The sequence below is a fragment of the Epinephelus moara genome, chromosome 18 (genome assembly GCF_006386435.1).
Source record: "Epinephelus moara isolate mb chromosome 18, YSFRI_EMoa_1.0, whole genome shotgun sequence".
NCBI classification, from domain to species: domain Eukaryota; kingdom Metazoa; phylum Chordata; class Actinopteri; order Perciformes; family Serranidae; genus Epinephelus; species Epinephelus moara.
Genome location: NC_065523.1, coordinates 10,403,779 through 10,429,407, shown reverse-complemented (window position 1 = coordinate 10,429,407; position 25,629 = coordinate 10,403,779). Strand labels below are relative to the sequence as shown.

The following is a 25,629-nucleotide window of genomic DNA, read 5'->3' as shown; positions in this document are numbered from 1 at the left end:
TGTAGTGTGAATGTTGCTTCGCTCCCACTGTAGGTTGCATCATTCATTCTTTTTATTTGCACCAGGCACCAGGAGAAACACGATTTGTTGTTCTGTGTGCAGATGGATGACAATAATGTCTTACCTGTCTTTTTTCTTTGATCATTTGCTGATAAAGTTAGGATGTTTTTTCCTCAAAATCAACATGTTCTGTTTCCTCACAGTGGCTCTAATGAGCTATCATAATGTCCTCTTGTTTCACCAAGCGACTCTCTTTTTAACTTGTATGTTTTTGCATCTATCTATCTATCTATCTATCTATCTATCTATCTATCCAGACAGACAGACAGACAGACAGACAGACAGACAGACAGACAAATACATTTCTTTGGTTTCTCAATATCATGTGCATCATTTTAATCTTACCTCTCTGCACTTCAGCTTGATGGATAGTATCCTTAAAATTTAAGATCTCCACAAGCCTTTAAAAAAAAGCTGTAAAAGTTTGAATGACCCTCAGTTACGTGACCTGACTTCATATTCATGGACTGAACTGGAAGAAAAGTTCCTGTTCAAATCGGTTACTTTTCTTCAAACTATTCAGGACAGAAAAAAGTGTAATTCTCAGGTCCCGGCGGATCATCTTGTTCTTCTGTCAGTTTAAACTCCTCTGGGCGGTTCATCATCTGTCATTTCATCTCTATTCACACACTCTCTGACTCTCTTTCTCCTTTCTCTCTCTATCTCCTTCCTGTCAAATGGCATTGTACCTTCTGAACTAAAATCTGCTGTCATTACTCCCATGCCCCAAAAGGATGGTAGTGATTTTGATGAGCTCTCCAACTACAAACCTATCTCTAATCTGCCTTTCCTGCCCAAAATCTCAGAATGCCCAATTTTCAGAGCAGCTCAAAATCTACCACTCCAGTCATTAGCTGTTTCAGTCAGGCTTCAGGACTGGTCACAGATTTCATGAACAGCACTTGGACTTAAGTGCAGCCTTCGACATAGCTAGTTATTACTTCTTACTTGACCACATGGAGAAATCACTGGTCATACCAGGATTAGCTCTGAAATGGTTTACATCATGCCTTATAGACCGTTCTCAATCTGTCATCATATTGGCCAATGGCCAGTCTATCACTCAGTCTCTGTAAAACAAGGAGTCTTCCAGGGCTTCATCTTGGGCTCACTTTCATTCTGCAATCACATGCTGCCTCTAAGATACATCATTAGAAAGTATGGGCTAGGATTCTACTGTTATGCTGACGACACTCTAATTTATTTATCAACCAAGCCTGATATGACTGACTAAACTCTGATCCTCTCTGCCTGTTTAAAAGACATTAAAACAAGACTCTGATTCATTTAAACTCACTTGTTGAAAAACAGAGACTATACTGATTGGCAGTCTCAACCATAAATAAAGCATGCAACCTTAGTCTAAACATTAACAACACTCTAGTATCTCCATCCACCCTTGTCAAAAACCTGTCACCTTTGACAGCCTGTCCTCTCTTGTTTTACACCAATAACATTACTAGAACCTCATTCCTTCACCTTCATAATATTACAAAAATGAAACCTTTCTTGTCACATAGACACATAGAAAAGTGCTTCACACCTTTGTTTATTTCAGATTTAAAGAAAAAACTGTCCCTAGTTTGTATCACCCCCCTTGAAGATCCGCATATTTATGTAAACCCAACAGTGACAAAAAAGCCTTTCTCTATATGGCTATTTAGCGTAGCCTCGGTCGGGTCGGCAAACAAGAATATGGCACCCGGAGGTGGAAGTAAGTCTGCACGCCTGCAGCGGCCCGCAGTGGCCCGCAGCCATTAAACCACAGCTGTGTTTACGAGTAGGATTTAAGAAACAGGCTAAATGACATGTAGTAGGGAGTAGTGAATGATTTCGGACACATTGCACACTCTTGTACAGTAGGTGGTGGTATGCACCTGGAAGTTGTTTGTGATCCGCCAATAAATTGAGAGAAGAAGAAGAGCCGTGTTTACAGAGAGTGTTCTTGAAGTAAGCGGTACGTAACTGGCATTGCTGAACACATAACAGTTTTACCAGATGTATCTATAAGGACTTGGTTGTACTTTCGATGTCATGGCAGATAAAGAAGGAGCACCATCTAAAAGAAAAAGAACAGAAGAAGGCTAAAGGGGACAGTGATAGGGCTCGAGCCCAAAAGCATGTAAACCTCGGTCGNTAATTGCCGGTTGCAGTTGAGATTTTACGACACCAGGCTGTGGGTGTCATACCGCTTCGACCAAAGGGGGCACTATAATCAACGAAAACGTAAAGTTCCGCACAGCTGCTTTAATTACTATAATGCTTTTTTGTTTGTTTTTGGTCTCCCATCCTTTATCACTAGTAAATATTAATATGTTAAAAACTGTGCTGCCCATATTCTCACTCACCTCCACAAATGAACATATAACTCATATAGCCTATTACTTCAACTTTTACAGGCTTACTCTTCACTCCCGCATTAGGTTCAAAATCCTCACACTAACCTACAAAGCTGTTCATGGCTCTGTGCTCCATTACCTCTGTGATTTCATTCAGACCTACCCACCCTCCTGTCCACTTAGCTCACGTAGCCTACCCATCAACCCCACTGCAACCTAACAGGCTGTTTTCTTGCACTGTTCATACGTTTTCCTGTGAAAAGTAACGCGCCAAAATTGGTACATATCCTACGTAATTATGATCCTGGAATTTGTGTAAAACATGTGACTTTCCTTCAGGACTTTCCCCAGGACACTGGTGTTCAGAACCATGTGAACTCTGAGTGAACTTTGAGTCATTCTAAGGTACACTGTCACCATGTTTTTTTCCCTAAACCTTACCATAGTAACTAAACTTGCTTAATCCTAAAGACACCCAACCTTGTTTCTTGTTTCTTATAATGTATTATTATTGTCAACAAATCCCATGTGCAGACTTAAACCAATACAAAAAATTAAATTAATCATGATAATAATAATCATCCGGTCCGAATGATTATTATTATTATCATGATTATTTTAATTTGCATTTGCTGTGGACTATTTTCAGCGGTGGGTTAATCCACATTTGGTGCATAAATGAGTATTTGTAGCAGCAGCACGTTGTATGTGGGATTGAGTCAAAATAAATGATAGTGTGTACATTCATGGTAATGAAGAAACATGTCACCCCATGCAACAGTGTGGCTCATCTTTTTAATAGTTTTTGGACACCAATGGAGCTCTTTGGCACAGAGGAAGAAGATATTTCAGTCTCTGATTAACACACATGGTAGTAGTTACATTAATCAATAGTATTTATGGGGCTTAATGGCAATTTGAGAAATATACTGTATAATATTTGCATTTATTCTTATTCTTATTCTGAATTAGAGACCACATTAGGTCTTGACTGCTTGGTGACATGTGTCCCTGGATTACCACGGTCCCTCACTAAATTATTTCACCGTCATGGGGAGAATCAGAATCACATTACCTGGGAAAAATATAATTAATAACCTTCCCTGGTTGTAATACAGCTGCTGAGGAGGCTCTGCACTGCTGCCACACATCAGCAAGTCTGTGGTTTAAACCTGTTCAATAACAGGGATTCTGTCACACTGTGTGAGATGAGTCTAATGAAATCTTGGTTTCAATTTGTGTCAGACTGCACATTAAGCTTTGAGGCATGTGAGATTGTGATGAATGTCTGCTGGATCGGAGCACAGAAAGAAATGACAGCAGAGACAGATTATCTAGTTCAGATCCTGTAAAAATGAAGAAAAATGAGTAAAACACTTTGGCCAAAGTGCAGGACATTTATTCCACAGCTGTCAACCACCAAAATAATACAGCATATGGGGTGTATTTAGTTATTGCAGTTTTTAACTGGGGGTTGTCCATGTCCTCCCACACTACCCTGCTCCTCTGCATCCAGGGTGGTCTCTCTCTCAGGTCATCAAATACTGACACTTTGTCAGGCCCATGGACATCTGATCCAAAAGCACAAGTCTCCCTTTCGTGTCTGTATGTGACACACCGTCCTCTCAACTGATACTACAAAAGCTGCATTGGAAGGAGGTTGGGGTGGATGTGTCAGAAAAACACAGGACTTTTACCCAGGAGGCTGCTGTTTGTGTTGCATGTGAGACCAAATCCACTGACTTATACAGATGTTGAAGGATTTCTTAAAGGTCATTAGCAGACACTGAAGGTGCATGGCAGAGCATCAGCATGTGATGACCTGAGAGTGAGAATGGGTTGCCACACCCTGCATGAGCTCACAGTCGCTGCTCGAATCCAACTCAAAATATTTGTATTTGCCTGTTGTGCCTTAAACATCCCAGCCCATCCATTGCTGCTCCCTCACTATGATGAGGGACATTTTTGGAACAAACTCCACATTGGCATCAGGACAGCAGAAATTCTACACATCTTTGCACTGAAAACTCATCTGTTCACTCTGAAAATGCATGTGTTCACAATAAAAAAAATCAGTGAAAACTCATCTGTTCTTTATGAAAACTCATCTGCTCACACTGAAAACTCATATTATTACACTGAAAATGCATCTGGCAACTTATCTGTACAAAGTTATACAATAAAAAGTTTCAAATGCCCTGAAAACCAGTTGCTTCACCAGCTGCTTGTTTATGTCAAGTATTTTTTTTTTTTTTACTGAGGAAAAAAGATTTGCTTTTTCAGTGTTGTTTCCACATTTTGTAGAGCAGTAAGTGCAGTCACTCCTGGGCTGTTCTACAAAGAAAAAAAAACACAAAACCATACACTAAACTAGGTAACTGAAAGGAGGTGCTATTATAAATATAGACTAAAATATTTTACATTGATGAAGCTGTAGAAGTGCCAGGAGGCCGCTGAGAAGTGGAAACTCCTTCAGCAAGCCTTACACTTTTGGAAGAAATGAATGACTTGAACACAAGTATCTGAATAAATTAAATCATTGTGTGTCGATGGATGCTCTTGTATACAGCTCTCTAATGGTCTCAATTAGATGATTAAATAAAGGACTAAATAAATAAAATGGGTTTAATCAAAGTGCAGGCAGAATGTGATAGTTTTTCTCGATTGCTGAGACACACTTACTATAATGACACTGGGATTCATTTAGTCTTCATCATCATCACTTCTTCTTAGCACAGCAGAGGTCTGCTCTTGCAAGTGCTTACTTTTTTTCTGAATACTAACAGTTTTTCTCAGTTGCTTGAACACATTTGTCTATTCAAAAGTCACATTTTCAAAACACACAGGCCTTAACTGAAAGTTGCTCGGCAAAATGACAAATTCTGTTTGTAAAATGCTCCAACACTCACCAAACATAAAAAATAAAACATGGGGAAAAAAATACTTCCAAACTACTACTTCCACATAGGTGTATTAGAGATTCTTAATCATGCACACAACTCCAATCCACTGTCAGTTGTTTTCCTTTTGTTTATAACAGAGTTAATCCAATAGAGTTCTGGGTCTTTCTATGAGATCTGTGTTATCTGTTTTGTAAAACAGAGTGTAAAAAATGTGTGAAACCAATGCAAAAGTGTTAAAACATTAACAAGAGAAGACTTCTGCTGTGCTAAGAAGGTGATGATGATGATCGTAAGCAAAGGGTAAGCAAAAAACTGTAAATAATAAGTGATTCTTGCTGAAAACATTAATACTTGCAGCCAGTGCATTTACCGAGTGTGCCAAAATGAATGTGTGTCATCTGCTTTACATTCTGTTTGTCTGATAGAACACACTTCTAGCAAAACTGTAAACATTGGTACCTACATGCTACGCTATTTTGCCAACTGCCTTTCCACATTGTGCTCAAGACAGTATCATATGTGATGTGAATGAATTCTTATGTCAGGCTGACAAAGAAGGTGAGCTTTAGCCTAGTTTCTATTTCTTTTAAAATTCTAACACTTTTTTGTTGTTATTTTCTTCTGTGACCCCTGGTCATAATTTCATTCACTGTGTGTAGTTAAACAGAAGATAATGACCTGATTTTCCAAAGGCATGAAGTTAAATATGACACATTTACAGTTTCAAAATAACAAAAAAGGAAAAGGACCTGAAGCAAGATGGTGTGATGTTTGCTTCCAGAATTTGCTGGACTTTAACTGAATCCATTCTTCCCTCTACCTGTGAGATGTTCCCCATGCCATTGGCTACAACACAAGCCCAAGGCATGATCGATCCACCCCCGTGTTTAACAGTTGGACAGGTGGTCTTTTTTTTTAGAAAATTCTGCACGCTTTTTTCTGCAAATACCTTTGCTCATTGTATCCAAAATTAACTTAATCAGTGCACAGGACTGGTTTCCAAAAAGCATCAGGCTTGTTTAAATGTTCCTTTGCAAATTTCTGACGCTCAATTTTGTGCTGAGGACACAGGAAAGGTTTTCTTCAAATGACTCAATGAAGGTCATTTTTGTACAGGTGTCACTGCACAACAGAACAGTGCACCACCACTCCAGAGTCTGCTAAATCTTCCTGCAGGTCTTTTGCAGTTAAACGGGGGTTTTGATTTGCCTTTCTAATAATCCTATGAGCAGTTCTCTCTGAAAGTTTTCTTGGTCTTCTAGACCTCAACTTGACATCACAGTTCTTGTTAACTGCTATTTCTTAATTACATTACAAACTGAGGAAACAGCTAGCTGAAAACACTTTGCTATCTTTTTGCTAGCCTATCTGTTTTCAGAGTGCTAGGCAGCTGTTTAGAAGAGCCCATGGCTGCTGATTGTTGGGGCAAGGTTTCAGGAGTCAGAGTATTTACAAAGCTTTGAAATTTGCATCACCTGGCCGTTCCCAATGATAAGCCTCAACAACACAGTCCTAACAAGCTAATGGTCTGAGACCCTGTTAGTTGTCTAAGGGCACTAATGTCTTGGGATACCCAAACTTTTGCAGGGTTCTCCTTTCCTTTTTTCACTCTAACATTGTACACTAAACTTGCTTAAAATGTTGAAAATAATGTTTTATCTTTAACTTCATGCCTTTTGGAGTTCAGTTCATCTTCTACTTACTTAACTATTCACAGTAAAATGAATTTTGACCAGGGGTGCCCAAACTTTTGCCTGCCACTGTATGTGTGTTCACTACATGTATGACAAAACTGTGTTGTAGACTGCTATGCTCTATCCACAGTAAAACCAAAAGCCACAAGTGTTTCTTATTTATACTAGCAGTGTGTAGTAAGCGCTTCATGTGCGTATTCAAATGCTGGTTTATGTGTCCTGTATTTACACAAAAACACATTTTTTTTCAAAGAGTTTTGCAAAAAATGTTTGCTTCTGCATGAGATGTATAATGTTTAGCTGGTTTGTTGTGTTTGTGGTTAGTGTGTAAAGTTTTGCATAAGTCGCCTGTGGTTTCAAAGATAGTTCCTAAGCAAAAAGATTTTTTCCATAGCTCGTATTGTTTATTAAAGAATCAAAACTGTGTGTGAATAGCTCATTTTAGCTTGTTAAATGCAGAGGGGAAAAAAGCTCTGCAAAATGCTCCTACTTCTAAATAATGACATTTCCAAAGACCACTGGAGTGAAAGCTTAAACTGGCTCCTCATGTGAAGCCTCCTCTGACTGTAATCGACGATGCCGCAAAATAACCACGAGTGCCACTTAACTCACTCTTATGGGTTTAAACTTGACAGAATCCTGAGACATTTAGAGTCAAATATCACTTAAAACTGAAGAGGTTTCTCTTCAACATGCAGCTTGTATTTTCACTGACTTTCTTGATTCTGATTAATGTAGTAGGCACCCTGACTTAAATTCAGATAATTCAGAGAAAAGCAAGTGAACAGTGGAACAAATATTCTGACTTATGAAAAACTAAATATGCAAAGAAAAACAAACAAACAGAGGCCAATTAGAGTATCGTTTCCTTCAGCCTCTTGGTTAACCATTTATTAGCATCAAAGATAATCCTTTCTGACTCCATTTCAGAGTGAAGTCACTTTTAGTTCCTGCTCAACACACCGATGAAGCAGACTGTCTTCATTCATTAACTCATGAGGCTCAAGCAGACAAGATTTATTTTCCTCAACAACAGTCTTCAGTAGGAGTGAAACAATTCCATTTCACATTTTAACCTGTTTGAAATCAGGCAGACCTTCACTTATCACACACAGATGTGACTAACAAACATCAATAATGAGGTCATAATTAATTACAAGGTGTGACTACTAATGTTGTTAATAAGATGTAACTAATAACATTGATAATGAAGTGTAACTATTACAATTATTAATATGTTAATAACAAGATGTAACTATAAGGATTATTAATAAAATGTACCTAATAACATTAACTAATAATACCTAAAAATTATGACTTCACTAATTGCTGTGTTGACTAATGTAAGAGTAAGTGCTAGTTGCTTTGGGAGTCACCATTACTGTACTGCAAGCAGCGGACTACTTTTTTCATCTTCAACTACAACGCAGTCCCTGATTGGCTGCTTACATGGCCCGGATTGGCCCTGATTGGATATAAATTTCTGGAAAGTGTTGGGTGACACTGAGTCCAGACTGATACAGAGAGTAAACCAGAATGTTGAGCTTACATCATCAGGATGGTCTTATGGGTGGGGTGTTTTTCTTTCCCAGTGGAAAGCATTTTAGCATCACTACCTGCAGTAAACGTGTTTCTGTCATCTTTCCTTCTGACAAAATCAAAGTAAAGGGAATATTTCCAGTTGCTGAAGGTAAGCATTTCAATTTATAAGCTTTGTAACTTGCATGCATCAATTACGAGATTGAATTCACTGATGTGATTGTTCAAGTCAGCCAAACAGGGCACCACTATTTACATCTTGTGCCGTCACAAGCCGGAGTCTCTCATCCATGAGTAGATGCACGCTTCCTTCTGTCCAGTGATACAGTTGTCGGGTTCAGTTTGGTAGAGAGAAAATAGTTTCAATATAAAACTGCTCACAACAAGGTCTGTGGATTATCTTGAGTAACTGAGTCATGATTTCTGGAAAGAGACATTGCTGTTGAGTTTTTCAAATGTATTTTTTTTGTCACTTTGAGCACCACAAGCTGAGTGCCATCTAGTTCCATTATACTGGGGAGAAGGCAGACATCTTGACAGCTAATATCTCCAACACTCAGCAGCTCACACCAAACAATCTAGACTGATAAATAGCACTACAGAGGAAAATATGTAGCTGTGATTTTGGACTTAACTGTCTCATTAATAACTATATAAATATAAATAAAGTAACTAACAGAATTAATTAATGCAGTGTAACTAGTGTATTAATAATGAGGTGTAATTAATAACACTAATAATGACAGCATGGCAGCATTATCAATGGTACACTTGCTCATTTGTGCAGCTGAAAGGAAGCTGACCTAATTAATGTTACTAGTTACAAACGAGCCTGTCCTGTTACAAAAACTCAAAATAAATTTAATTTGTTGTGGAAAAAATGAATTGCTTGAACAGTTTAACACATTGTAAGAGCTATACGAATGTAAATTGAGATGAGAAACTAATTAGATTCATTGAACAATAATTAAACTATACAAATAAGCATCACACTGCAGCATTGATTGCCAGGTCTTCAGCAGTTTCCTCTGCAGCGCTGATTTATTCTCCTCTTTACCTCACAAATACACTCTAAATTCAGCCTGTATGACTGAGGCCTTTTCAGTCTGCAGTGTTTCGATAGAAGGAAATGCATCATTTCAAACAAATTCAAAAGCCAATCCAGTTGCTTTCAGACCAGCAAATCTTTAAAGAAGCTATATTCCCACCAGGGAGCAGAGGGCCATGTGATCACATTTCACTCTCACAAGACAGAAACCTGTTGATGTTTGTAACCTCATGACCTTTTGTCTGGTTCCTCCGCATCACACTGGTCAGTGCTGAATGTGAATGTGACTGTGAACTCCGCGACCTGCATTTATTGACAGATAGATGAACGCTTACCTCTCTTAAATAGCAGGATATTCCTCGAAGGGCTTCGCCCATGGCGGTCGGAGAGGGGAGCTGAAAGAGAGCAGATAGAGTGAGTATGCTTCGGTATGTGTGTGCAGAGCCTCTGTTCAAAGTATCAAACTACTGCTGAAAACAGACACTGTGTGTTGCTTTTTACCAAAGTTGTTTACACTCTGGGATGCAGACAAAGACGTGACTGTGTCTGTATGTTTGGAAGACTCTGAACTGAAATACATTAGCATATAAAGCCATTTTTTATCTTTCACCTACACCCATCCTTCCTGTTTAGTGGACCAATAAAGCTGCTGGATTCATTTCTCCATGCTTAGAAGCGTAAGAAGCATTTAGAGTGTCACTTTAATCTTTTGCAAACAATTCTGTTGTTTTACACCAATTCCTGCACATATGTCCTATCACCATTGTTTGAGAAAGTGTAACAGGAGAGCACTCAGGTTAGAATTAGGTTTAGGATGTGCATTATCTTAAAAGGGAACTATTATGCTCATTTTCAGGTTCATACTTGTATTTAATGATTCTATAGAACATGTTTACATGCTGTAATGTTCAAAATACATTTTATTATCCCAATACTGTCTGTCTAAATATCTCTGTATTCACCCTCTGTCTAAAACACTGTATTGTAGTGCCTGTCTCATTAACGCCCCCTCCCAAAAAAGCCCAGTCTGCTCTGATTGGTGCTCCCAGGTCTCCTTCATCTATGCTCTCAGTGCCTCTGCATTGTCATTGCAGCAGGGATTGACTTTAAGGGAGTATAGTAGCACTTTCTACCATGAAAAAAACCCCAAAAAAGCTTCTGGCTTCTGATCTGTCTGAAGTCTTAAGGTTTTTGCTCACAGGGATTACTTTTACGTAAGTTTACCTCATTATTTTAAACTTAAGCCACATTTAATTTGAACATCCAACACTGTAACATTATGTAGTATATGATAGAAAATTAGGAAAAGCATAATAGGTCCCCTTTAATAAGTGTCCTCACAAGCATAGACAGGCAAGCATGTATGTGTGTGTGTGTGTGTGTGTGTGTGTGTGTGTGTGTGTGCGTGCGTGCGTGCGTGCATGTGTGTGTGCGTGTGTTACCGGAGGCGGGTGCTCCAGGCAGGTGTGGAAATGTTTCGTCTGGTCAGGTTTCACGCGTTTCAGAGGCACCCGGGACTCTCCGATCAACTCATTATGAGTCAACTTGTCCTCGTCACACACAGTCAACCTGGAAACAAGAAGGCAGGAAACATGGAGATGAAGTGAACAATCAAGAGCGGAAACAAGGAGACGAGAGAGGAATCAGAAAAGAAAACAAGGAAAGGAAACAAAGGGGGGGGGGGGGGGGGGACAAGGAGAGGAAACAGGAGAGGAAGCAGGAAACAAGAGAGGTTAGACAGCAAGAAGAAAGTTAACGACAGAGAGGATAGAAGACGTTTCTTCTTTCTATGAACCTGATGAGATGAAAGAGGAAGCAGCTTTCAGAGCCAATGACTGAGCTGACGTATTAAAACAGTGACAGCACAGGCAGGAGCTCAGGATTAAAGCAAACACAAACAGCATATTAAATGAGGAGGTAAACAAGTAGGGAACACTGACAGGAAAACATGGAGAGAACAACAGCTTGAGACGAGAGTGTCACCAAATAGACGGGTGAAAATGTCCTGTAGATATGCTTAATAAATCATCTCAACAGAAAATATATTCATATAGGAAAAGACTCTGTGTGTGTGTGTGTGTGTGTGTGTGTGTGTGTGTGTGTGTGTGTGTGTGTGTGTGTGAGTTTGAGACTGACCTCTGGTGTCCATCCAGAATGTGTATTTATTATGAATGAACTGAATCAGAATGAGATTTTCAGCCGTTTGAGGTAAATGTGTTCAAAGGTCAGCAGCCTGCTGAGCTCTCTCTCTCCACATTATTCTCTAAGCTCACCTTCATTTATTTGACTTAGTTTTACCTTTTCACTTTTATTAATATCCTGTCTGCATGATTTTTTTTTTAAATTTTCATATTTTATTTATATTGACCACATCTGTCTGATGACCTGGGTCTCTGGGACTAAGGGTGCTCCCCACTTTGACCTTCCATATTGAACTTTTCAATTACACTTACCACACCACCACCTGGCCTAATCACCATCTTCTAAATATTTTATTATAAGCTGTTTAATCATTGGGGTTTCATATTGGATTTTACATGTGATGTAGTCTAACCTTCTCTTGACCTAACCCTGGTTTTCAAACATTATATATTATATTCCTAACACCAAACCCAACCCAAATAAATTTTTGCTGTGAAATCAGTGTACGGTAAAACTTCAATTAACATTAATGCTTAAATCACTTAAATCAACAGGCCTATATTTGGGACAGGCCTTTAATTCCTTCACACAAATCCATTGCTCAACAAAGATCAGGAAATACATTTAAATTGATTATTTAAACCAATATGAATATAACTTGTTTAAAAATTGATTAATTTTTATTAAAAACCTATTTGATTCTTTTAATCTGAGGACCCTTACACACTAAAGGGAAATATATGTAACTTACAGGGGAACTGAGGAACGGACACATGATTTGAGGGGCGCCAACAACCTGGTTTTATACATCTGAGAACTTCTATTAAAAAACAAAAAACAACAACTGGCCTTCTAATTGAGACAGGCCTTTTCTTGTCAAAATGTGTAGCCACATGGGCTAATAAAAGGGTTTTACGGTGTATATATATCCTCCATTTGTTTTGCCTTGTGTAATTATACAGCCACTATTTGCAGGATATCATACGAACTGTTGAGAAACTAAGTTCATTTACTCAAGTGCTGTACTTCAGCACAATTTTGAGGTACTGTTTTAAGCAACTTTTTTCATTCCACCACATGTCACAGGGGCAATATTGTACTTTTCACTTCACTTTTATTACCTCACCTGAGATTCTGTCTCTCTGTCTGCTGAGCTCAAAAGTTTCTTGCAGCTAATAAAGCTAGCAGACCATGCATTGTGCTGTCTGAGGGTTGCCAGACTGTTAGTCAGGTCTCCCCTCCACTTTTTTCATTCTCGATTAAATGATCTCCTTTTTACTCAGAAAATACACAAAACTTACATGGCAACTCTGCATAGATCTTACCACTTAATCCTATATGGATTAAAAAGGAGATTGTTAAAAAATATTGCTATGGAGGGATATGGTTTAGACCACTCAAAGCTGTTGCTCAAGGTTCAGGAAAGGATGTATTGATCGTTTTCAACATCTAATGAAAAGCACAATCTCTCAGTAAGCTTACCCAAACCTGTGGGTGATTAGTCTAACACACTGTGTGGGCCCTGTCATCTCCTGGGGCCCATTAGCGAGAAGCATCATGTTTCACAAATGTTTGTTGATCAAATTGTAAATAAATTTGTGAGTCCAGCAAGGTCTTGAATATTCTGTTTGAGTAGAGAAAAGAAAATCACCTCCCTATATGCCCTCTGTGCAACACGAGAACGTCACACATCCTGGCAGCAATTATATTTCCTCTAACACACGTTTGTCAAAGATAATTAGAGGAATATTCTGTAACATGAGAGACACAGTCGCCCTGTAATCTGCTTCACTGCTCCCTCAGACCTTCCTGACAACGCTCCTCTGAGATTACACTTTTTCAGCTTCTTCAGCTTTTAAACAAGAAAAAGACATTTTGTGGTTTTGTCCCAAAGAGCCCCAAGTGTGTGTGGTGTGTGTGTGTGTGGTGCGTGTGTGTGTGTGTGTGTGTGTGTGTGTGTGTGTGTGTGAGAGAGAGAGAGAGAGAGAGAGAGAGAGAGAGAGAGAGAGAGAGAGAGAGTTCTTGTACCTCTATCTCAGTGAGGACCAGTTTAATACCTGGAGTGGTTTTGGGAAAGTGAGGACATTTTTTGTTTGGTCTTTACTTCTTCACAGGGCTGTTTAAGAGAAACTTGGTTGAAGTTAGAATCTGGTTAAAGTTTAAAGTCGAACTGAAAGTTGAAGTTCTCCTCACAGTTAATGTGATGTAACTACAGCTGTTGAGTACACAGAGTTTTAAACTTAAAGCAACCGGGTGAGCATTTCCATGGCAACAACCTAATGACAGCTGAAAGCTAATACATAACAGCTCCATAGACATACAAGAATGTTTTTGTTTCCCTTTTTCATCAGCAAACATAACGTTATGCACTGTCTGTCCCTGTGATATATTCAAGTTTTTTATTCCATGTGGAAAGTGAGAGCACGTAGGTCAAGGCTCCATCAAAATTTAGCTCAAATCTTAAGTGAATTTTCCGAAAATGAACCCGACTGAGTGTGTTTCCATCCACTCCTGTTGTGTGAATAGGAGTTCATTGGTTGATGGAGATAAACAGCTGTTAAAGCTAATGCTCTCGTCTGTGCCATTAGACCACTGCAGATGAGGTCATATGACTTTTCTGTTTGTTTCATGTATGTACATTTCATGTTTCACACGCATCTGATGTTCTCAGCTCTTCACTTTAAAGCCCTGTTTCCACTGAGCAGTACGGTACTGTTCAGTTCAGTTCGGTACACTTTTTTTCCATTTCCATACGGTAGAGATAAGTGGGAGGGACAGCGGCTTTCCTTGCCTCCAAAAAATAGGCCCTATTCATTCAGTGTTTATCCAACACGCTCAATACATGGACATGCAATGACAAATTGTCACTAACTTATTACATTAAAAAAAACGATGAAAATATGGACTTACCCATGTTTAAAATGACCTGTTGAAGTGAAAAAACGAATACTGATGGGAACAGACGAGTGGAGTCGATGTTTAACCAGCACAGAGAGTGCAGGAGAAATGCGCTGCCTGTGTGGACAGTCAAGCGCTCGCAGGACTTCCGCGGCACCAACGGCTCGGTGTGTCCTAATGTTAATTATAACAGCCAACTTATTGAAAAATCTTGGGTTTAAATCGGGCTCGGGCCCATAATTACAGTTAATTGGATGGGCCGGTCCCAGACATAACGTGCACGGGCTCGGGCCGGGTCGGGCTGAATTTTTTGGGCCCGATCTAAGCTCTAGATGGTCACTCTCACTCAGGGCTGACCTGTGGCTGGTTTTGAGGCTTATGTAACCACTGTTCATACTGTGGAGAGTTTTATTAGTCGACTTTAACTGTAAAATGAAAAGATGATTTGCTGCCTCTTGCAGCATCTGGAGTCAGAGAAAAAAAGTAACTTAATTCACTGGCAGCGTTGCCAGGTGGGAAATGTAGGATTATCATACCAGAGACTCAAAATTATCGTATTTTGAAGGAAATTATCGTACACCCGTCATAACCAAAATAACAATCCTACTGATGGGCTATAGGCAATTATACAACAGTTAGTTTCGACCGAGTAATTTGATTGGACGAGAGGCATTCCATGAGTGCTGATATAGAGTATAACATCACTGAGACATGTAACAGTAAAATCACTCCGCTCACAGGTGTTATAAATATAAATACAACCGTTAATTAACCAGCTGTCACACTCGCTACATTGACGCAAACTGACACTATAGCGTTACACCAAGAAGATGGATATTTTCCCCAAAATTACATTTGAATTCAATTATGAGTGGTCGTCAGGAGAGGACGAGGAAAAGGAAAGCCAGGACTCTTCTGTGCAGACCTCCAGGTGTGTTTGAATCCGGCCGTGCCAACATCCAGGTTTGCCAACGTTTCATCAGCCGAACTGGACGAATTTACACAGCTGCAGATTAATGTAAATACAAAGTAGCTTGTGAGTTCCTGGCGTATGTGCTGCGTTGCCTGGCAACGGACTGGGGGAACTGTTTGTTTTCGCGGAGCTTCATAACATACTTAAATAACTTATTTCATCACCTTTTGCTAACATTTCCTTACTCAGCATTGCTGTTTAAGCTCTTGTTGAACTGTTGTATAAAAGCAATATCACACAAGAGGGAGTGATGTTTAACTGTATATCGTCACAGCTGTGATTCAGTCATAGGCAATCACAGCCGTGACGATATACAGTACAACATCACTCCCTCTCGTGTGATATTGCTTAAATATAGTCACTCTAGTGTTTCTCGTGTGATATTGCTTAAATATAGTCACTCTAGTGTTTACTTTTTTTTCCATTTTCCTTGCTTCCGTTTTTCCTCTTCTTCTTCTTCTGTTTTGAATCTCATTCTCACTCAACTTCCTGACGGGTCCTAGCACCTCGTGGGGCGAGTACAGCCAAAGATACTGACCATTCAGCCAATTGTGCTCACTGTTCAGAGACAAACGTCACCTGTTTCTCATGCTAAGCAAAGTGCGATTGGCTGGAAACATGTCACATGGGAACAGATGCCTTCAGGGCTCACAAAAAAAACTCCGGCATACTGATTAAAACCACACATTCATGAAATGGTCAAATTATCGTACATTTGGCTTTTTTGGGATTATTGATCGTACATCATACAGAGGGCCAAATTATCGTACAAATACGATAATTATCGTACTCCTGGCAATGCTGTTCACTGGGCTGACTGCCGGCACCTTTTAAGGTGGAACGTTTACTTGTTATGTTACTCAATGTATGAGGTGAAGACATGAATCCATCAGCACACCTTAAATTTCACTGTGACAACTTTGACCATTACTTTTGTTTTTAAACGACATACAGTTTTAGTAATGAGTCGAGTTAAGCATTTATATATATTAATTTCGACCGTGTTATGTAAATGGCATATATTCTAATCCTCACTCACAGAAAAAAAAGCATTGTGGAGCGTCGTGTGGGCTCACAACCCCCAAGCTTGCTTTCAAAGGAATAAATGCACAAACCAGCTATTTTTAAATATCCCATTGAGAGAGACTCACTGCAGCCTGTTTTATTTTGTTCTTGTTTGTGTGGCAACCTGTGGACAATAAACTCGGTGCAGACTACCCTCTGTGTCATTGGTAATGAGGAAATACAGTGAGTGTTGGATGGTTCCAGGGGTACCATACCAAAAGTGTTTGGTGGAAACGGGGCTTAAGTCACATGCTTCATGAAATATCACGTGATGTCACAGATGACCCCTCTTGCAGTCAGACAACAGTGGAAACATGAGTGAGATTTAAAGAGTATAATAACCTGAGTAGTTTATCGAAAATGTATTTTATTGTTTAAAAGATTTTCAGCATCATAGATGATTTTTACCTGATTTTGACAATGCGGCTCAGGCCAGGTGAAATGTGTAGTGTTACAGCAGCAAAAGGGATAGTGTAATAACAAGAAGCATCAGCAAGATGTAATGAACGACAAAATAAAATAACACGGTCAAAATTAATATATATAAATTCTTAAAGATCCACTCATTACTAAAAGTGTATGTCATATAAAAACTAAAGAAATAGTCAAAGTTGTCACAGTAAAATTTAAGGTGTGTTGATGGATTCATGCCTTCATCTCATGCATTGAGTAACATTACAAGTAAATGTTCCACCTTAACATTTGCCGGCAGTCAACCCAGTGAATTAAGTTATTTTTTTCTCTGACTACAGCTGCTGCAAGAGGCAGCAAGTCATCCTTTCATTTTATAGTGACAGTCTACTAATACAACTTTCCACGATATGAACAGTGGCGTCTGCCTCAGGGCCTGTTTATACGGTTCTGTATATTTTTGAAAACAGGTATTTATCTTTGCGTTTGCACATATCATTTACATGTAACCTTCATTTTTCTCGACGAAAATGGAGATTTTCAAAAACGGCTTCCAAAGTGAACAATTTTAAGAATATACATTTCTATGAACCCAGTTTGCACATGCCCATTAGGTGCCCGGGAACCACAACAACAATGGCGGATATATGCCGGGTTGTTTACGTTTTGTTAGCACTTTTGGGACTACTTACGAGCTCACAAATAAACTTAGCACTGCTGCATCAACATCACCACTATATCTGCGCACAAAGACGTCTGCTGTGCCCAATATTAGTAAGTGTATAGCAGCTAACTATGCTACATAAGGTTAAAATGTAGTTTATCATTGTTTTTATCACTAGCGCCAAGAGGAAAACAAATCACTCTGCATGCGCAGAATGTTCTTCTATAGTGTTTGACATATGGCATATCGCCACCTATTGGCCCGGCATGCTAATCGCAGCAAACAGCTGCCGTTTTTGCGTTTTCGTGTAACAGGGATATCGTTTTCACAACTGATCGTGTAAACCAGGATTTTTTTTATACGGAATAAATAAAAATCAGTTTTTATTTGTATCGGTATCTGTGTAAACAAGGCCTCAATCTCTGCTGCTTTTTTTCTCTGTCTCTCCTCGTCCTCTTTTTATTCCATATACTCACAAATAACAAACAAATAAATATGGACGGTGATCAAATTCAAAGTCCTGAGCCACATTGTCAAATCAGGTAAACAATCATCCATGAATTTGAAAATCTTTTAGAAAACACTAAAATACATTTTCGATAAACTACTCCAGTTATTATACTCTCTCCAAATCTCATGTTTCCACTGCTGTCTGACTGCAACAGGTGGCATCTTTTGATAATACAGAAAGAGACTTCTGCTTAACGGGGCAATAACAAACAGACTGGCATTCAAGGCAAAGGTAAAGAGACACTTCAGACACTTCTAATAACAATGTGAGCCACTCTGTGTCAAAATAACAGATATACAGTGATAGTGTTCAGTTGCCCCATGTGCTTCCATTACAGCTTGTTCTGCGGCTGCCCTCTCACTCAGTGTCGAAGTTATCTTTTAAGTAAAAGGCTCTGAATATCTGAATATGTCTTTCGATGGTAGACTACAGGAGGAAGACAGGGTCCTGATTCTGGACTGAAGAGAGTTCCACTTCACTTCAGTGCAAATTGTTACTGATCAATATCCTTCAAAGCCATTGTGTGTTTTCACACACACACACACACACACACACACACACACGCTTTCTTTATTACATTTCCTAAGAGGTTCATTCATAGTTACAATCTGGCTTTGCTTCATGTTTAGTTAAGATTAAATGTTTGCTCCTGAGCTTTGTAATTAAAGGCTCTCCACACTGTTGTTTCACTTCTTTTGATTATGAACGCTCACCCCCTTCTTTGTGCCATCTATGGGAGAAACATTAATTCATCATTAAAGGGTGGAAAACACATCAGCACGTACTGAGCTCCTTTAGGCTGCATGCCGACTGCAGCAAGTTAAAAACCACATCAGGCTTCATTGAAAGAAAGTGCATATTTCTCCAGATAGCACCACTGATTATGTTGCACTTGAATCCAAGCTGATGAATGTTTATTGCACGTGTTTTCATGAATGAACAAGAGCTGAAAACTACAAAGATCACGTCACCTCTTGAGCTCTGTATGTCTAACACAGGGGCTTTCTGCTCTGACACTTAAATTAATCAAAGATGACAACTGAGCGCATGTCTGAATGTCAAGACGTCTCTGCGCTTGATTACTGGCTGTGTAAGTGTAATCAGTCTAAAATGAGACCCGATGAAACCAGGCATGAATCATTCCAAGTGTCACGCATGCACGCACACACACACACACACACACGCACGCACACACACACACACACACACACACACACACACACACACCTGAGTGTCTTCCTGTGCATGTCTTCTTCTGTGATCCCAACGTAAGTGAGTGTTTCATTCCACACTGGATTCAGGGAGTTACGGATCGTCTTCGTCTTCAGCTTATTGGCCTGAACACACACACAAACACACACACACACACACACAGACAGTCAGACAGACAGACAGATTGAAAAATATTTATCATAGTCACGCATTTCACACTCTGCAGCTCCACACTGTAGTCCACAAAATGTAGCCAGATTTCAAAGTTCTCCCTCTCTCTCTCTTTGTTGGAAAACATTTAAACCTGGATTAAATCTTTCCAAATCTCATTTAAGATTGAATTTAATGTAATCAAGGCTTAACATTCATTAAGTGTGGTCAGGTTGCACCAACGCTACAGACTCACATTTAAACCCTAATAAAAAAATGGATTTGAAACAGTCATTTGGGTTAGCTTAAGAGGTTTAGTTTGTTAAGATAACAGCGAACCGCAGAAAACACATTCCACTTTTCCAAAGACTTAAACACAATAGCAGATGAATTTTGCTTTTCAATCAGTGCACCAGTTATTTTTATGCTCCACACATCAGCTGTGAGTGAGGATGATTTAATTTCATGGGTTTTAATAAGTGATCTCATCTGAAATCAGACAAATCCGCGCTCTACTGTCACACCAGTGCAAACATCTTTTAACTGCACCTCAACTGCATCAAAAAGAATGTATACACGGTGAATTTAATTTCTAACACCCTAACCCAAAGTTTACATAACAATATCATGATAAATATAGAGCTACTACTGTATTTTAATGTGTAAATCAATGCATTTTTATGATTTTAACTCAACACAAGAGTCATCAGTCTCAGCTAATCTTAAATTATTCTATAACTCAATTTAATCAAACCTTTGTTGACATGTCAGTGGTTGAGTCTCACCTTACAGGCTCCAGGCAGCAGGTGCAGTTTGACATATGGATCGGCCAAACCGTTAAAGTCCATTGGCTTCAGACCCTGCAGACAGAAACGACAACAGGTCATTTAAACAAAGATTTACAGTGACAGTCAATGTGTTTTGTTCAGGTGGGCTAGTTCAGGGGTCCTAGTCCTGTTCATTCTGGCTTAACAAGACACTTACAGCTGCAGAGTCTGGTTCATCCAGACAGATGTGTTTAATTATTTAGCACATTAGAGCTCCTCTCAGGACTGCATGGGAATCTGTGTTTGATTGACTTCTCTCCCTCTCTCAGGTAGAAGACGCGCCTTCAACCAGAAAGTGTGTACTTTATGGTGATAAAGGATTGGTGTGACAGCTCTCACCCTGTGCCACAAGGGAAATAAACACTCTGGATCACTGCTATGTGCTGTTCAGAGGCAGCTGCAGAGCTGAGTCACTGCTGGTGTTCGAGAGGAGCACCCATGCAGACATCTTGTTGAGGACAAGATATGAAATGAACTATGATGCATCCCCCCAGTGACACAAAAGAGGTGGAGCCAATCAGAGTCTGGAAAACGTTCCAGGAAACCACTGACGACATCACTGATGACATCACTGATGACATCAATGAATTTACTGAGTCAGTGGTGGATTTAATTTGTAAAACAACATAAGCAACTGCACCTAAAACTACAGTTAAACCATTCCACAACCAGAAGAGATGGATTACCAGAACCATCCTAAAACAACTGGAGTCCATCTTATGACAGGATCCCTGCAGCCACGATACAACAGACCCTAATTTAAAGCAAATGTCAGCCAGTTGCATAAAGTGGGCTCCTTCCCTACTTCCAGCAGCCTTGCTCAGACCACGCCCATCCTCAAACTCAGCTGTCATTGTGATTTGTCATTGGTACACACCTGTTAAGTTTCCTGACTATCTTGCACAGTTGCGATGTTATTGCATTCACAAAATCTGTCCACAGACAGACAGACAGACAGACAGACAGACATTTATACACTTGGTAAAATACTCAAAACCACGTCTGTGGTATTTCCCAGTTCCCACTACAATAAATTTCACCCGGACCACATTTTCCCATAATGACGCACAACACACAGACTCACAAAGTGATGCTGTGACATTGTTGTGACTGGTAATTACAAGGTAACCAGTCATCACTCATCAACATTTACAACAGAAAGGTTAAACTAAAAGGTACACACATAGCCTCAGATATCACTCACACACTGCACAGCCACTACAGTCTGCTACCTTCAGGCCAGAGATACAGATCACTTGCATTCAGGACTAAGAGAGCCATGTCAAGCTTTGTACCCACATCCATCCGGCTCATGAATGCCTGACCTATGTGTGTATATGTGTATGTATGTGTACATGTAATTTGTATGTATATATATGTACATGGCTCATGAATGCCTGATTTATGTATGTACATGGTTGTTTACACCACTCCTTTAACTTGACCATGGATTGCTTTTATTTATTTATTTACTATCCATATTTTTAACAATTGTTTTTATCATTACCTAATCATCATGTATGTGCTGGCAAGCTTTCTTCTCTCCAATTTTTGACTGTTAATTGATGGTTGATTGTTGGTATTTGCTGAATGCATGCGGTATATTATGTTGCGTTGCTGGTTATGTGAACTGTACACGCACTGATGCTTTGCACAAATGAAGTTCCTAATGGATAAATAAAGTTCTTTGAATTGAATAGAATTGAATTGAATTGAATTGTGAGGGCTATTTTCACCCTGGTGCAAATATCAACATATTGCTATTTGTATCGGGGAACAATTAGAAGCGGATGCTATTTGTACCCTGGTGTATAGCAGTGAATGCTATTAACGCCCACCCGGATGCAAATAGCAACGTATGCTATTTGCACCCCTGTACAATTAGAAGTGGATGCTATTCATAAAATTTCATTATATGCAGATGATGTTCTTTTATATGTATCTGATCCTCTTTTATCTATTCCGCATATTCTTCATACTCTTGAAGACTTTGGTAAGTTTTCAGGATATAAACTCAATCTTGACAAAAGTGAGCTACTACCTATTTTCAATACTGCCACCAGTCAAATCTCTTTTAATTCCCTACCATTTAAAATAATAAATAATAAATTAAATTACCTTGATATATCTCTTACAAAATCTTACTCTCAATTGTTAAAAGCCAATTTCACTCNCCACGCCCGGGATCGAACCGGCAACCCTCTTGCTGTGAGGCGAGAGTGCTAACCACCACACCACCGTGCCGCCCCTCTTTTAATTCCCTACCATTTAAAATAATAAATAATAAATTAAATTACCTTGGTATATTTCTTACAAAATCTTACTCTGAATTGTTAAAAGCCAATTTCACTCCACTTCTGAATCATACCCGGCGGGATCTTCTGCGCTGGTCTAATATGCCCCTATCATTAATCGGACGAATTAACACAGTTAAAACGAATATTCTTCCTAAGTTTTTAGATTTATTTCAATGCATTCCACTCTTTCTCACAAAGTCTTTCTTTAAAAAGCTGGACAGCTTAATTTCATCATTTATTTGGAGCAATAAAACAGCTGGGTTTCGGAAAGTATTCTTGCAAAGACCAAAGATGCATGGTGGTATGGCTATTCTTGCAAAGACCAAAGATGCATGGTGGTATGGCTCTTCCGAGCTTTCAAATTTATTACTGGGCAGTAAATGACTATGCTTTATTGGCTGTTTGATACCACTTCTCATGATACTCCTGCTTGGCTACAAATTGAATCAAGTTCCTGCGCTCGATTTTCACTCTCTGCCCTTCTGTGCTCATCAATCCCTTTACGCACCCCCAAAGCCTGTCTGAACCCAGTGGTCTTACACTCTTTGAAAATTTGGTCTCAGTTCAGGAAACATTACAGATTATTTTCCCAGTCTGTATATGCCCCTATTGCAGCTAACCATCTGTTCCCAGCCTCCCTCATCGACAAAGCATTTGATCAGTGGTCCAAAGCAGATATTTCAAATATAACCCTTCTGTATAATGAAGGAACTTTGATGTCATTCGATCAAATCATGAACAAATTTAATCTTCCTCCACATAGTTTTTTTTCGCTATTTACAAATTAGAGATTTTATTAAAAGTCNCTGCCACTGATTGGCCAGTCTGACATCCTTCATAATACATAAAGAACGTTAGTGAAACACATAGGCCGAACAGAAACATGCGTTTGTTTGGGGACAAGTTAGTGGTCACGTTACTCGTTCCACAGGTGAAGGACCCCGGACACATAGCCTACAGTAAATACACTGGTTGTAAGTAACTTTTAACATACGTGAGTCTTTGTGACTCTTGTCCACTAACTAACGTTTGTTTCTGTTTCACTAACGATATTTTCACCCCATTTAAGTCACATCCCGTTATTTCCTCTGTAAACCTAACGTTACAGCAGCCTACAAGCATGCTGTGTCAATAAATCAGCTCAGACACTGTTAGAAATGTAGTATTTAGCCTAATAACATCATGCTGCAGCAGTAATAACGTCAGCTTTAGTCAAATGGCTCTAGCTCTCCCGGTAAATGTCATAAACTCCGGACACATTTTCCCCACAAATACAACATGCTAACGTTATTAGCACAAGCCTATGGCAATACAACATGCTAACGTTATTAGCACAAGCCTATGGCATTTTGCATTGTATAAATTAGCCTAGCAACTAGCGATCTTTCCCTCTTGTCATATAAAACCAGGGACAACAGCGTAACAAAGGTAACGGCACACAGTTTTGCTCCATTACAACTCACAAAGTTCACTGACAAAACAACTGTCCTGTATTAAACATGTTTTCCAAACAAATAAAACATGCTAACATTATTAGCACAAGCCTATGGCATTTTACACTGTATAGGCTACATTAGCCTAGTGGCCGGCCATCTTTCCCTCTTCTCATATATAAAAACCAGGGACAACAGCGACATTAAACAAAGGTAATGGCACACAATTTGACTCCATCATAACTCACAAGATTCACAGACAAAACAACTGTCATACTAAAAACGTTTTCCAAACAAATACAAAATGCTAATGTTATTAGCACAAGCCTATGGCATTTTACATTGTATAAATTAGCCTAGCTACAAGTGGAGATTAAGTATAAGTCCCTGAAGAATAAATCACACACAAGACTTAAAATGCTATTTTAGTGGAGGCTTTACTGTCTTCACAAGTTATAGTTTCTTATCTGTGAAATAAGAGAAAATAAAAGCTTCATTTCGGAGGGAAATGGTTTCAGTATAGACAGGAGGGCTGCGTCAGTTAGGTTTTTTGTACACGCAAAGTTTGTCACACGTCATACAGGGGTGAAAATAGCCCAGCTGAGAGGCCAAGGCTATTTATACTGGGGTGCAAATAGTCACTCCTTAATTATAAAGCCTATGTAAGAAAAGGGGAAAAAGGACTAACTTGCAATGCACATGTTAAAGGAAATAATACAATTTATATTCATTTCTTGCTGTTATTTATGAAATATTTTCAAATTTTATGTCAAACTATCATTTAAATGAGATCATTTGAGAAATTCAGGAGGGAAAGAGCTTTCATAGACATCTGGAAGGGTAGTTGGCAATGGCGATTTTGAGGGGTGGCCTGGGGTGGCTGGGGCCACCCCTGAAAACTCATTGACCACCCCTGTGGCCACCCCAGATCTGATAGGTAGTTGGTCAAGTCCGTCAACAAAAGAAATAAGAGAAATGCTGCCAATCAATGATGACAGGTAATCAGCTGATTTAGGGCCAGTTTTAGATTTTAACTAACACAGTAATGGTCGTAATGAGGCTGTGAGCACTGATTTCTGCTCAGCAAATGTTTGGCCAATGGCCATGCAGATCTGATAGGTGAGCCATCAGCCATGAGATGAGCACACCGCATCTGCTGCTGCTGCTGCTAATGAAACAGTAGAACGGTCACAGTGACAACGTCAACTGCAGAACTGCTGGATAAAAACAGCACGCTGAATCAAAGCCAACGTTTCAATTTATGCCTTCATCAGGGCCCTGGACATGAATACTGTCTGGGTTGAAAACCACTTTTTGCACATTGTCATACGGTGCCGTAGCATTGTTTCGACCTCTCATTGTTCCGACCTCTCATTAGTCCGATGTCCCGTTGTTCCAATATGTGATTATTACTGTATTTGTGTACCATAGAGGATCAGCAACGCAACAAAAGTAGGCTACTG

The 25,629-nt window shown here is 39.4% G+C and overlaps 1 protein-coding gene across 1 annotated transcript in view; it reads right to left on the bottom strand.

Annotated features, from left to right (window-relative positions):
- doc2a (double C2-like domains, alpha) overlaps positions 1–25,629 on the bottom strand; it is a 102,010-nt gene that overhangs the window by 25,828 nt on the left and 50,553 nt on the right. The window contains exons 4-7 of the mRNA XM_050069156.1: positions 20,395–20,469; positions 19,475–19,584; positions 11,026–11,152; positions 9,919–9,978 (exon numbers count right to left, since the gene is read on the bottom strand). Coding sequence (XP_049925113.1) covers positions 9,919–9,978; positions 11,026–11,152; positions 19,475–19,584; positions 20,395–20,469 — 372 coding nt within the window. The remainder of the gene's footprint in view (positions 1–9,918; positions 9,979–11,025; positions 11,153–19,474; positions 19,585–20,394; positions 20,470–25,629) is intronic.